Genomic DNA, 14,683 nt, shown 5'->3' on the forward strand with positions numbered 1-14,683 from the left:
TTGACATGGTCTGTTATCTCTGGTAGGCCATGTTGTTGACAATTTGTAAGCGAAACCCGAGAAAGCAACGTTATGAAAATACCATCTTTATTGAGATTCTCCGTTCTATTATGTAGTGTACATATTGTATTCAACTCAACTTGTATTAGACCTGTAAAGTTACGCAAGAGAAGGAGAAATAGTCTGACATTCGCTTACCCTTAAGAACTGGCTCAAAAAGCCCACGCTTCGTTGGTTTGACATGACACAAACCCTTCGTTCGTCTCGCTTCACCAAATCACTGTTGCGTTGTCTTGCATTCTTCTGTACGCTTGACAAAGTTTCTAATACTCCCAACTTAGCTTTTTACTCGCGATTCAACGTAGGCGTGGGTGCGTTGTTTGAGGGTGATCAGTTCTCTGGTATACCCTTACTAACGTGAAGCTGAAGAAAGTTATGATGTCAGTTAAACCTTTTCTAGTCAGGTTACAAACGAAATAGATTAATGGTATACGATATCTCAAATAGTAGAAGTATAGTGGAAAAGTGTTACCTATAGTATATGACATCTTCATCTCGATTATTTTTTTTATTTTTTTTATTTATGTTTTAGACTCACAGGACTATTTACTCGGTAATATGAATCGCGGGACGTTCTTTGCCACCACAGGTTTTTTTATTGGTATCGCAGGTTTGTCTTTTGCCATTATCGCTCTCGCCACCACAAGGTGGCGCTGGGACACTTCTACAGGTCGTCAGAATGGATTGTTCGAATCATGTTTGATTGGTGGACGGGAATTTTGCATCACTTCAACAACTAGATGTAAGGATATTTTAAGGGATTAACATTTGACCGAATACCTCTAATTGTGACCGAAACCTACCGCATATTCTCTCTTTAGTAACACAAAAACTGTTAAAAATGTCACCGCGCACCACCTACCGCCATTTTCTACTATTTAGTTTTTAAACATTTCATTCGACAAAGCATTTACAAAGTAATTTTATTTCTAGATGAGCCTTACGTACAAGCAACACAAGCCTTTCTTATCATGGGATGTATTTGTTCTTTCCTCGGTTTGATCGTGAACCTCTTAAATGCATGTGGGAAAGGAACAAGTAAATGTCATTTGTACGCAGGAATACTTTATATACTCTCAGGTCAATACTCCTAAACGTACATATAGAAAAGCATAAAATAGCCAATGTTTTCTAATCGTAATTTTATTTTAACAAACACCAGCGCTCTTTTAGGATCGTAAATATACCGTTATAGAAATCCTTAAATATTATTTTTTATACAAAACGTGATAATAAAAGAGGATAAAAACATTGACCATTTTCCCCAACCTATAGTAAGATGGGGTAAGATGGTACACCTTTTCAATCTATTTTCTCCTCCAATTTAATAGTAAACAAACAGTTACCGATTTTTTATAAAAAGTTATCCTAACGGCTCCCATAGACCTTTGTTTATTGTTTAAAACACGATCAGGAAATTCGGTTACTATGTGTCAAAGGTGTCCCATCTTCCCCCACCCTACTATATACTGTACATATAAACATATTAGTTATACGTTTTCTTTAAGACTTTCTACAAAAGTGTATTGTCCATGATCGTATAGGTTGAAGTAGTATGTAGATTAAAAGCAAGTGAAACTAAAACACTGGCTCAAAATCTTTAAAATTGCTGCCTAATGGGGTGCGACAGTGGAGGTTCATACACCACGCTTGTCAGTAACTATTTGCGCATGTGATTGACCGATAATATTTTTTATTAAACATGTTTTTGGAAGCAGCGATGCCAGGCAGGAACTAACACTGATCGATCGTTCTGCTTGCTGGGGTTATAACTAATCAATAATTCGGACTGCAATGCAAAAGATATGTCAAGTCAAAATTTATCTTTGTTCTGGTACAGGCGTTTTCCTGCTGGTAGCTTGCGCGGTATACACTGGAGAGAGCAGACCAAAGCTAGCTGCTGTCGAGGTATTCGGCTACTCTCTGTGGTTGGCATGGGCTTCACTTATCATCCATTTGCTGGTGGTTCCGTTCGCCTTTCTGTCGAAAGACCGTAAATTTGAATATGTCTAGGGCAAGCGTACCTATTAAACTGATCGAAAGAAAAATGTTTCAAATGTTTTTCTAACCAAACATTTGATACAGATTTTACAATCAGTTCTAAATAACAAATCCTAACCAAATACTTGTTGCTTATACATATATTTACCAAATTATAAGTAGAACTCTTGTACTTGTACAATGATCGTGAACATTTACACGCGAAATGTGCTTTAATTTTGTACTGCCAATGTACGTAGCTATTCACTACAAAAATGCTGTAGTTTCATTATAAATAAATTGTAATAAAACAGATTACAGTTTTAACGGTAAAGGTTGTTTTAAGTAAGGTTATGTATTCCATACATTAGCATATTTGCCACAAACAGGTATATATAAACGTGGAATAAAAATCAACAGGTCAATATAGATGTTGAAACACAATAACAATTGACTGATTTTTTTATGAAGATAACAGCCACAATAACAACCGACTTGATTATTATGAGTTCTCTCAAGTTCAAGATAACACTGTAATATAAGAGGTTTCAATAGCCGATATAGCCACGAGTGAAGTATAGACCCCCACATTGATTGCCAATGATTGCGGGTCGTCGTCGGTTTACCCTGTTATCAAAACAATTTGGTGTGATTAATCGCCGCTTGCGTTACGCTTTGCTGGCTCCGAGGAAACGATAATTATGACGTAAAGTCCCACTCCTGCATGAGTCATTGATTGCCATGGAAACGACACATCACGCTCCCCCAGTGTGGGAAGAAATTACGAACGTAATCTACTTGAAATTTCGAGAATCCTTGAAATTTACGCAACCCCGGAACTGAAGGCATAAATTCGTTTGATCCGTGTCGAGTTGTGACATTGTTTTTCCAGGTTGTAACTTTCAAAACAATAAACATGTCTTGACCACAACTTTAAAATAAAAAAAAATGAATTCAAAAGCTATAAATGACCCGAGCATTATAAAACAAACAATACCATATTTTAAAGAAGGGTGGTCATAAAATTTGTGACGCATAATTTTATTAAATTCAAGTGTGCTCGTATATATATGGTTGTTATAAATACAGCTCGCCTCCTTGTGTGGTTAACCAACTTGAGGAACGTCGAAACTTCAGGTGATCGATGGCTATGATTTATAAACCGGACGTACCAGAAATTCATTATGATTTAGCATAAAAGTTATCGCTACGTGAAGGTAGTTCCACCAATTTTGCGGCGGTTTATAATCACAGGGGAAATTCGTTGCTGGTACAGCATAGCGAAAATGGAGTTAAAACGGTGTTTGTCATTTAAACCGTAGCATTTCATTTCGTAGCAAAATTCTGTATGTGTCAAAATGTATCAAGTTTTGGACGAATGCTGTTTTCGTGCCAGAAACTTTGTTTGTACTTAGGATTATTTACAGTTGAAGTAAAAAACAAGCAATGTATATTGTCTTGGAGTTACGGATTACTGTCTTGAAAGTGCGTTGTTCGTTTGCGAAGTGTTATCAACAAGTCTAATCCCACTTAGATTCGATACAACGTTCGTGGGATATTATATAAAGAAACACATACCCGTATAGCAACATTATTGTTCAATGTAAATTACATGAGCGTTTACTTAGTATTTTATTCAGCATGAGGTGCGTATTTAAAGTCTTAGTTTTCAGTTTGAACTTCATCTGTCTGGCCGCTCAGGGCCGCCAACAGTTGGTAGCACGGACAACTCCATCACCGGAATACGTTGAGTTACTGAAAGAATTCTGGCCGAATTACAACGAGCGTTGTCCAACCGGGTGAGAGCGCGCATGAGCAAATTGGAATAATAGATAACGTTCGACAATTTTTTCTCAAAAAAAAAAAAAAACTTATTTAAATCTTAATTTACAAGTACGTGGACATTACTTAAAAACCAATCGTATTTAGATACTTGATGTGCAGAGACGAATCTTTCTGCTTCGACGAAGCGCAATTGTGCGGCGGGAATGATGTATGTATCGACAGTTCTGACGACATTAATGCGATATGCTTGGGAATCACACGACCCTTGACCCGAGTTACGACACCCCGTTTAACAACTTCCGAATTAGTAACAAGAATGACAACGACCGGTATTTAAAAAATAATATTTTTAGAAATATCAGAATTTAATATATGGTACAGTGGGGAACGACGGGACATTTAATAACGATACGGTATTACAATTCTTAGAATGTTTTTGTGTACTCCCAAATGGGTCGAGAAAATATAATAAGGTGTCCCATCTTCTCCGCCCTACTATTTTCTTTGTTAAATGATATAGAACTGTCCTCTACAAGGCCAGAGACATCGGTGTCGGCCTCTACAACAACGACGACGACTTTGAAGAAAACAACGAACCGTAGCACTACAACCAAAAAGTCGGTGTCCATTACCTCATTTAACGACTTCGGGTAATCGGCTAGAATAGTAATCAAAGTACACCATAAAGCTGTTATATGCATATTGCTAAATATATACATATAGTTGAGTACATGTCTGATGCACAACTATTCGCTTTGTAGCTTTATTGATTGGGCGAAATTAAATGCCGCGCGTATGTAGGTCAGAAAACGAAGTAATAAATTATTATTACGTGATTACAGGAATCCACTGGTAATTGCCTTTTTCGTCCTTGTCGGTGGACTGTTGGTGTATTTGGGACTTGTCAGTGTTTGCTGCATAAGTCAACGAATGAACATCGTCAACCCAGCAGCGGCAGGAGCGCCTCGTCCCGTGCATTACGATGCAGAAGCTGCTAACAGACCCTATGCGCAACAGCAAGCTAAAACAAGAAACTCAAAACTTAACATACGAAACGAGCCTCGGTAGAATGCGTGATTATTAATATCCCGTCAAAGTGTATGTGTATAGTGTTTAGGTCTTTGTATTATAAGTGCAGTCTTTTTCAGTCCTTTTGTGCACTTATATCTCTGTTGTTGCACCCCATCCTCATATCACTGTAACTTTTTAATATCCGCTCTCACTATAGCGATCGAAGTTAACTCTATTGACGAAGTTTCGCTCAAGCCCTTTGTGCGGCCACAGATAGTTTATTCTTACACTGTTATTGCGCCACTTAACCCAGGGTCATTAGTAATATAAGCATACGCTGTGGTAAAGTGTATTATTTGGATTGTAAAATAAACAGTACGAGGAACAACGTTCGTTTATTTATTGGGACTTAAAGTAAATAAGCAACTAAGAATGTCGATGGTAAAATACACAAGCAAATGGTACAGGATTGTTTTCACATTACAGATTATAGACGACCTTGCAAAGTTACAATTATGGACATATTAGTGTAAGTTTGCATCGTCATAGTTGTTCACCATACAGAACACTTTTGTACAGGGTTCATAGGACGACCTGGCTCGCAAGAGAAAACATCGGAAAACTTTTGGAATTGCGACAAACTGCCGATGACGCGGTACTTTTCAGGCGCATGCGCACCAGAGAGATTAGGCTGAGAGACTCCAACACGCTTGTTGCACCACGACTGTGCGTAGCTAACGAAGAAGACTTGGTCGTTTGAAAGAGACAAGCCTGGTAGAACGTCGCGAAAACTTGACATTTTTTGTTGGCTTTGTTTCCATAACTGATATGCCTGTCAATAATAATAATAAACAGCTTTATTCACTCTAAGAACGACAATCCATGTGGCAGCATATGAGTTTAATATCCAAAAGTAACAATTATTTAGACTTTCAAACATTAAGCTAACCTTGTACGAAAGTTTAACTCCAGCCATATCCGCAATGTTTTCCTTCTCAGAAGAAGCACCGATAAACTGAAATAGCAGGTAAATTCACTTGCTTGTAATAAAGGAACGTTAACAGTATATCTTATACAGAAGGCTGGGAATACGGGACACCTTTAGCACATAATATCCAAATATCCTGATGTTGTTTTAAACATTTAAGAACGGTCTACGGTACGGGAGTCGTGGGGATATAGATTTATAATTCGTTGAATGTTCTTCGTTTACTACTAAATGGGACGAGAAAATAGAGTAAAAAAGTGTCCCATCTTCCCCCACCCTATTGTATAGTAGGATGCGGGTAAGACATAAGTATCATTTACTTACGTTACTGTAACGGTTGTAAGTTTGTGTAACACAGTCAGCCTGTTGCGAGTAGTTCACTAATACTTGGGTAGTCCACCAATCCTTCACACTTCCATCGTCGTTAAAGCGATTTACTATAAACATAAAAATAAATCATGGCTTTATTTGTCTTTTCGGTCACAATAACGAAGACAACATTTAGATGTAAAAACAGTGTATAGCCTATGATACGCATGAACAAAACCAAACCATCGACCGTTATAACTATAACCACCAAATATCTTGATGTCATGATTTATAATTACAAAAAAATATTCAAAGGGATAATAATGTGCATACAGATATATGCTGAACTAATTAAAATCGGCAATTAAAAGATGTCTTAAAAAGATGGTCTTTTCGCAAGTCGCATTACTGCAAATACATATCTTTCTTACCGATATCATCGAACCCGTGAATTAACTCGTGACCGATGGTAGAACCAACCGCTCCAAAGTTGACAACACTTCAAAACAAATTTAAATTAAGAAAGTGTTTGTACGTGTAACTTGTTTTCGGTTACAGTTCTTTGGAATTACAGTTGTTGCAAAATTTTAAAGGGATTAATTGTAATTAAGATTTTAACTTTAAATTACGAATTACTAATGCAATTTCTCTAAAACATTCAAGAGTTAGCATATTTACTTTATTTTATACTCTTGTATGTGTTTTGAGTTACAGTAAGAGGGTAAAATGGGGCATGTTTTGTCTCTATTGATATTGTTCAATCCCTGCGACGCGACTCTTAAATACATATAGGTAATTGTTTAAAACACGATGGGGAATATGGGATTTAGACGCTAATGGTAATCCAATAATTAAAACATAAATTAAGTATCTGTGTGGTGTAACTAACCGAGGAGCATCCTTAATGTAGAATGGCGACTGCAGAAATCCAGCAGGAAAAATCATGTGTTTTCGCTGTTCAGAGAAATAAGCGTTTGCTTCAAAATATGGGCGTTGCCACCTTTAGAAATCGAATCAAGTAATATAGAGAATATTAAAAGGCAAAGATATAGTAAATGCAATCATACAGTAAACGTACGTACTCTGTATAGTCAACATCGCTTGCTAACTTTCCAGCAGAAAGATCAATTTTGGCTTTAACACTTCGTCTGTAGTTTTCAAAGAAAGTATACGGTTGAACGTCAAACTGCGTTAAAAGTTAAAACGATTTAGTTTTGCATTTATTCGGTAATTATAACAAGAGTAAGCTTTACCGAGTACAACTTATCAAGAAGTTCCGGAGATTCCTTATATTTGTTTCGGTAGCCAATTTTTACAGAGATTCTGTCCAGCTGCAAAATGTGTGCGAGTGTAAGTGGGATATTCGACAGCTTGTACTTGCGTGAGTTGTTATGCATTGAACTGCGTTTAAATATATACCTGCTTTGATAATGCGACTTTGGAAGGTCGGTCAAGCCACTGAATTGATTTCAAGTTGCGTCTGAATGCTTCTTTAATGTACGAGGCTAAGTGACGCACCTTTTACAAAAGATACGTTACAAAAGTACCTACATTAACTTTTTTTACTTACATCTTTTTTCATTGCAGGTGTAAATGTTTCTTTTGCAAACATAATCCCAAGGGCCGTTGAAAATTGTTGCTTTGCATATTTCAAGCATTCTTGCCACCTTGGTATAACACCCTGCAAAAATACAATTGTTTTCGCTATGATTTTTTAGACGTGCTGGGGTAGGCTATATGACTATCACCTTTATCCCATAAACACTGTATGTCAGACTTTCTGCGGCTCGCCGGAAAGGTAGAGAAAGTCTGGAGAGTTGAGAGAATACAACTCGCCACATCATGTAATTCTGAAGCGTACTGCAAGAAGCATAACATATTTAATTGTTCCCACGCTTCTACTTAACACAAATGTGTTTTTGCTTACTCTTTTGAGGAATTGTGTATAAGCCGAGATAGGTTTGAGAAAAAGTACTGAGGCCCAACCACTATAACCTCAGTGTCAAGTCTCAGTTGCTTCTTCGTGAGAATTCGTTGTAACAACCGGAACCATTCAACCTAAAAAAAATAATTACTAAACAGTGCAAAAAATGTTTCATTTTTATTATTTTCGGCTGTATGTGCTGGCTTTATTTAGGAAAAGGATGCCAGTGCCAACTCTAAAACCATAATCTCATTTCTCCCGCAACGCGTGATACAGAAAAGGCCCGGAAAATCTATTATAGGTTTTACGTCATGGAAAATTTATTGACGGCCCGGCAAATAACCTTATTTGCTCGGTGAGCATGTGCAGAATTAATTAGGGATGCACGGGCCCTGACATTGTATAGTTGAAATATAGAAAGCTTTTCTAAATGCTGGATGATTCAACTTTCCGCCCTAAGAAGACCAGAAAAGTTCTGTATACGCGCGCCAGTTGAAGTTATGCAATAAAATTGTATTGAGTTTTGAGAGAAATCAAATCAAGTAGGGCCGATTCCTATCCTAATCGGATCAGCACGGGAGGGTATTTTATCCGCGAGTCAATAATTAGTTCTGTGTGTCGGTGAGATACACTTAGACCTTCAGTGTGGCCCAACTGATCGTATTGATTGAGAGCAAGTGGTCCGTGTGTGATCGATACTGAAGGCTTGCGTTGACACGGAAAATTCATTTCTACCGAAGTTGGGATGACATGGAGACCGATGTCGTTATAACAATAACAGAAAAGTTACGTCCGGTTGCAAAGATAAAATTAAGCTGAAAACTATCTTTGCCACATTCACACGCACCAATGCCTCATTCGCATACGCGTCACAGATATACATGTTTATACATCGAATTTATGTCCGCTGACTGGATAAACGAAAACAGCCTTAATATGCTGAATATATTCACGTTTCCAATCAATTTCATCTAATCATTACATTTGTATTCCTAAACTAAATACCTATGGGAAAAAGCTATTTTTTTACACAACGGATTTGACCTTTTGGAAAGTATTGACACTGCCAAATAACCTCTTTATTGTGTTTTGGTTTAAATAAAAATTCAAACGTTTTTAAAATAATCAAAAACAAACTTTCAAATAAGATGACAAAAACCTACCTGTGGACATAAGGTTTTTAGTCGTCTTATAGAAACCTTAGCAAACGAACGTCGTCTCATGTCTTCCACGGATATTTGGATCTATTGCAATAACAGAGCATTGGTCATAAATATTTAATCCTACAGATGATATCAAACAGACAGCCCAATTATAACCCGATGTCGCTCGATAGGAATCTCTTGTAATTAAAATAGAAGAAGCCTTTGTAAGTCATACCGTTGCAAGTCGTTTCTCAAAGTTGTATACGTCATCCACAACTGCTTCAACGTTCTGTGCAGGAAGTATAAGTCCAAGTATTGACCTCATGCCCTGCTTAAAATGACCTTCCATCCGGTTTCCAACCTGTATGCAAATTCAGTTTACTTATTTAAAATACCTACATATAATGCATAGCAGAAGAATGCATATAAAAAGGTAGAACCATGGCTTAAACAAAATAAGCAGAGAGGGGGAAGATAGGACACCTTTTTATTCGCATTTCTCATCCAATAGGGAGAAAACAAAGAACATCCAAAATCAAAAAATTATTCTCTCGATTTCTGTAGAGTGTAGACCGTTGTTAATTGTTTAAAACGCGATAAGGATATTTGTTTATTATGGGCTAAAAGTGTCCCGTCTTCCCCACTCTACTGTATTTATGCATTGTTTAGTAGACCACATATGCAATTCTATAAGAAAAAGAAGATGTTACTTGGCCTTTGACATTCGTAACAACATAATTATGTTAGCGGTTCGATAACGTTGGAAATATTAATAAGATGCAGTGAAGAGAATGTTCTAGCGACAAAACAACAATCGAAAATGGAAAGTATTGTTCAAAACAACCTTGTGGTTTAATTAAGTTTACCTATAATTCAAGTCACAACCGCAACTATGGTTAAAACAATTTAAAATGTATTCGTAAACAAACCGTTTTCATTCCTTTTTAATTGAAAAGAATCCTAACAGGGTATGTGTAGATAATAAATGGCGGAATATAATTACGAGCAAATGAGTAACCTGATATCCATTAAAGTAAAAAATTCTGTCCGGTAGCGTCAAAGAACCCTGCTGATCCACCTTCAAATTAAACGTTAAATTATCGACCCGTTAAAGTCCAAATACGAACTGGATTAGTAGGATAACTTAATAAATCGTTAAGGCGATACCTGCATCAGTTTAATAAAAAAAAACGCATTTAAAACGGATCTAAAATAAAATTAAAGTAAAGTATGATGGTCTTAGGAAGAGGCAAAAAACGCTGACTCACTATTAGAATATGTTGACTTGCATTGAAGGGGTCGATTTTAACGCTAATCGAGAAGAAGACACTATTACTGAGGACTCCATGGTTTTGATAGATCAGTTCATTCAAGTTCCATCGGCTTTCTTCTCCCATTGCAGCCCACCCACCTAAGGAAACTATCAGATCGACCAGAGGTTTCGATCCGAGGGTTTCAATCTCATGCAGATCGAGGCAAGAATAATAAAACATCTTTATCTAAAAATATAAGAAACGTCGTAGAATGTTGCTCGGGGCGTTGCTTGAGGCAAACTAGATGAGCAATTGTTGTGAACATATTAATACATAAATCACCAGCAAACTGCGCTTAATTTCACCTATGTTTTTCATGGAACATAAAATAAGAAAGTTGCGTTTAAAACGTATACGACTGATGGCATTCCCTAACTTATTCGGTTATGGACCTTCATTTGTAATTTACAGACTGTATTTAGTACATGATGTTACTACCTTTTCTTCTGCTTGCGATGTGTTGTTAGTTCTGAATCCACGAAGCTGTGGAGATGGCCTCACAAGGAGTTCGTGAAGAATCCGATCGTTTTTTTCCGCGATTTTTGTAGCAACTGCGTACTCCATTCGACTCGGGTCAATATAGTTTTCGGATAGCCAGCCACCACATGCATACGAGTAGAAGTCTAAAAAAAGTAAAAGCAAAATTTAAAAGAGTGTACTGCTGGGTTGACACGGAAAACTTATAATACAAAATATAAAAATGTGCATAAATGACAAATGGTTGCTGAATTTTTATTGAACAGTGTATGTAAATTACCTTGGCAGGGATCGACGCTTCGATCCATACCGGCAAGAATCCTGGCAGAAGCCTTCAAGCAACTGTCGGTAAGGCAAACCCCATCCTGACTACGATCAGGAAGGTCAGTCACCCGGGTGACGGTAGGTTGGTTTGACAGTGTGCTGCTGAACAATGTACTCAGTGGCTCGACCGTCACGTTTGGCTTTCTGCTTCGACCGCTGTTTGTGACTGAGATTTTGCCTGAATCCTTCATCTGTGATGCGTAGTATATTAACAAACTTACTGTTGTAAGAAGAAGCAACGTAAGAACAAGTATTATCCATAGAAGATAGTTCTTTTTCTTTTTCTTCTGGTTTTTATTTTTGTTCTCTATTTTGGGAAGTGAGCTTGATGCGGTGTGATCATCATTTGAGCAAGGCTTTAATGTGATTGGTTGTTTTCCGTTGGTCTTCTCGGTTGATTGGTATGGGGGCGGTTTTTGGTCTTGATCCACGCATTTCTGCTTATCAGTAGCGAAAGTTACTCGGGATCCTTCACTTTTGTGGGTTTGCAGGTTGCTGCATGGGCATTTTTGATCCTGTTGTGTAAGTGAGGTGGCAGATGACACAATTTTGTAATCTTGCATTCCTTCCGATGGGATGGACGCGTGCCTTTGTCTGTGAGCATACGGCAGAGTTGCATCTTGCGACATGGCGTTGCGGGGAAGGGTGTCACTAGCTGTTATTTGTGATCCCCCGTAGCTGCCATTAGTTGAGTTGTGTTTCTGATGCACTCTCTGACCTGAAGTAACTGTAGGTTGCTGGCCTTTCGAAGCTGCTGACCGGTTCGATGAATTTGTTCTGAGCAAAGAAGCGTAGCGGTGCTGTTCGTGATCTACCGGTGGCGACACTGGTCCGAGTGCGCTTGGCATCTGTGATGTAGAGTTCGGCGAAACGTTGGTGCGCAGGCAAGATGCCTTCCGTTTCACTCCATTTGCCTGATCCAAGTGATTATCTGAATGGTTTCTTGCATCGATGCGAATGACGTTCGATCGTCGTGGATTTTGACCGTTGTGTTGCTGGTAACGTTGTCCGATGGAATCTGACATCTCCGGAGGAAGTTTGGGAATATCTCCGTCCTGTGCCCAAGTGCGTTTCTCTCCATTGCGCTGGGACGATCTATTCGGGTACGGGGACGAGTTTGCGCTCATCGGTACGAGTATATTTGACTGATCCACCGTCTTGTTGGGAACAAATGTTGTCAATGATGCTGAACCAAGATCACTTGGTTGGCGGTGGTCGTAACCTGCGTGCGCCATATTAATTTCTCCTTTGAAAGTTCTCATGTCGGGTATCGTTGAAGGATACATAATTCAGAAAAAATATTTCAATCAAAAACTTGCATTGCTGATAATATTGCTATCGCTGTACAAAGAAATCGGCATGCATCAAATACTGCAGTATAAAATATATCTTTGAGCACAAAATGCAAAAATCAGAACATAAATAAATTTGACATTTAGTCTCATCTTTATCAAACATAATGTTTCTAAATTTAAATAACACCGTCACAGCTTCAGAGAAATGTAATCTGACAAGCCATTTAACCGCGTTAATTAGCAGAAGGGCGCAGCACCGTTTTAGGCAGGGCATTCATAAACCCTCATCCGAGCGGGACACTTTCCCGGGTCGATACCGTTCCCGGGAGAGCCGTAGATTTAATTAAAATTCATGGTTCTAGTTTATCAGTAAAGAGGCGGCTGATATTGACTATTTAGGGAAACTAAAAAAACTGATCGAGTCGAAAGTTTATTCTATGACGAATTTATATAAGACAGCGAACCCCTTTCTCTTGCTGGGGGAAAGATATTGATTTCACGCCAAATTTCTCCTCTACGTAACGGGAAACCTCTAACTGGCAATTATGTTAAAACTTAGCACGTTTAACGTTACCCAAGTTACTTTATATAAAGCAGGGTGGGGAAAGATGGGACATTTTTATTCGATTTTCTCGTCCCATTCGGTAGTAAACAAAAAAATTCAACGAATTCTAAAATTGTATCTTCACGACTCCTATAAAACGTTGTTAAATGTTTAAAATACGATTAGAATATTTGGATATTATGTGCTAAAGGTGTCCCATCTTCCACCACCTTACTATATAACGCTGGTTGACATGAATTAAAAGTTAATTACGCTTGCACGATTTATTATCTGCATATGCACAGTTTCAACTGCACTATTTTTCGCTCCGGCTTTGCAATCATATAGAACACATTGCTTAAAAAGTTTACAGAGGGAAAGTTTCGACTGAACAACATATTTTTAAAAAGTTACACCAAATTTTGTCGAAATACGTTTTCGTAAGTTATTTTTAACACTTTAACTGAAAACATTAATAGACTAATATTTACAAGAGTAAAATTATTAAAACGAAATACATTTTGACTCCGCTATCAACTAAACTGTAATATAAGCGGACACGACATGTTGAAATCGCGTGCAGAAATGCCCTACCTTACACCTAATCCACTTCGCGAGCGGTTGCAGGTTCATATAAGACACGATCCGTAACCTTCAACACAAACTTTCTTTTCATGCCATGCCAAACCAAGCATTTTGTTCAAGTTCTAAAAGTTGCCTACGTTGGCTGTACTAAGCTTCCTGATAGCACCGCCGGATACAATGCGACCAGTCAACTGATGGGGGTCGAACAGTGATCGCACCCTGACGGCTCTCGCGTAAAAAGGGAGCACGCAGAATCGATGCAAGCGACGTCCGGCGTCACAGTAAGATTTTATTCACGATAGGTTGCCCGCGTTCGCATTAGTCATTGCAATAAGTGGATGACGAAAACACATCCGACATTGCATGTTCGCTGTAGAAATGTTAATTTCTTCTTTAATGAACTTTCTAAATGCCACCTACAGCGTCATAAAACTTCCATAATTCAACGAAAAGATTGCGTCATCAGATAAGTTTCCAGTTTATTTAAGATGACATCGGTACGCATGACTTTTATTCTGTAAAAAATTCCAAGTCAATCGCTTTATCTCAAATCGACTGATTTATAAAAATTTAAACGACAGAAAGGCCCGTATGCGTCACCAGTTTATTTTAATAAACTCAAAAACTTGTATAATGTGTTTAAATACGACGTTTCTTGCCTATAGTGCTTTTAAATCAGTCTGTTTTTTTATTAAACCGGTGACGGTTTAAAACATTTTTTCAAAGTTTATCACGACGCTAAAAAATAACTACTGCACCTTAAAAATCTAAAATTTATTTCAATAAACGGAATATGTTTCAAAATCTTTGCGCAAAACTGACCACAAACACGAACATGTCATGTGAATCAGTTAGAAAAGTAACAGCAGGGAGGAGACTTTGGCCACGAAACTATCTCCCACCTCAATCAAGGGACTTTATGAAAATGAACAATGTTTGACAA

The 14,683-nt window shown here is 37.9% G+C and overlaps 3 protein-coding genes across 4 annotated transcripts; 2 read left to right on the forward strand and 1 right to left on the reverse strand.

Annotated features, from left to right (window-relative positions):
• Positions 1 to 497: 497 nt before the first annotated feature.
• LOC149742788 (lens fiber membrane intrinsic protein-like) lies at positions 498 to 2,355 on the forward strand. The gene is made up of 3 exons (XM_089893787.1): positions 498 to 802; positions 994 to 1,140; positions 1,901 to 2,355. The coding sequence occupies exons 1-3, from the start codon at positions 619 to 621 to the stop codon at positions 2,071 to 2,073; spliced, it is 504 nt and encodes a 167-aa protein (XP_089749913.1). The 5' UTR covers positions 498 to 618; the 3' UTR covers positions 2,074 to 2,355.
• Positions 2,356 to 3,177: 822 nt separating this feature from the next.
• Positions 3,178 to 5,088, forward strand: LOC149742789 (uncharacterized). The gene is made up of 4 exons (XM_089893770.1): positions 3,178 to 3,839; positions 3,970 to 4,154; positions 4,346 to 4,475; positions 4,668 to 5,088. The coding sequence occupies exons 1-4, from the start codon at positions 3,682 to 3,684 to the stop codon at positions 4,891 to 4,893; spliced, it is 699 nt and encodes a 232-aa protein (XP_089749896.1). The 5' UTR covers positions 3,178 to 3,681; the 3' UTR covers positions 4,894 to 5,088.
• A 133-nt stretch (positions 5,089 to 5,221) lies between these two features.
• On the reverse strand, positions 5,222 to 14,159 carry LOC149742790 (endothelin-converting enzyme-like 1). Of its 2 annotated transcripts, XM_089893683.1 has the most exons (17): positions 11,273 to 14,151; positions 10,954 to 11,138; positions 10,471 to 10,701; positions 10,221 to 10,280; positions 9,438 to 9,563; positions 9,221 to 9,301; positions 8,061 to 8,191; positions 7,882 to 7,993; positions 7,704 to 7,814; positions 7,553 to 7,651; positions 7,387 to 7,464; positions 7,216 to 7,319; positions 7,023 to 7,133; positions 6,565 to 6,632; positions 6,149 to 6,261; positions 5,786 to 5,851; positions 5,222 to 5,668 (listed from the first exon to the last, which is right to left on the reverse strand). In XM_089893683.1, the coding sequence occupies exons 1-17, from the start codon at positions 12,600 to 12,602 to the stop codon at positions 5,390 to 5,392; spliced, it is 3,285 nt and encodes a 1,094-aa protein (XP_089749809.1). In that variant the 5' UTR covers positions 12,603 to 14,151; the 3' UTR covers positions 5,222 to 5,389. The 2 variants fall into 2 exon arrangements, with proteins under 2 accessions (XP_089749809.1, XP_089749810.1); XM_089893684.1 differs by lacking the exon at positions 10,221 to 10,280 and having other exon boundaries at positions 11,273 to 14,159.
• Between the last annotated feature and the right edge of the window lie 524 nt (positions 14,160 to 14,683).

Source organism: Ciona robusta, chromosome 1, assembly GCF_009617815.1.
Source record: "Ciona robusta chromosome 1, ASM961781v2".
Classification (NCBI taxonomy): domain Eukaryota; kingdom Metazoa; phylum Chordata; class Ascidiacea; order Phlebobranchia; family Cionidae; genus Ciona; species Ciona robusta.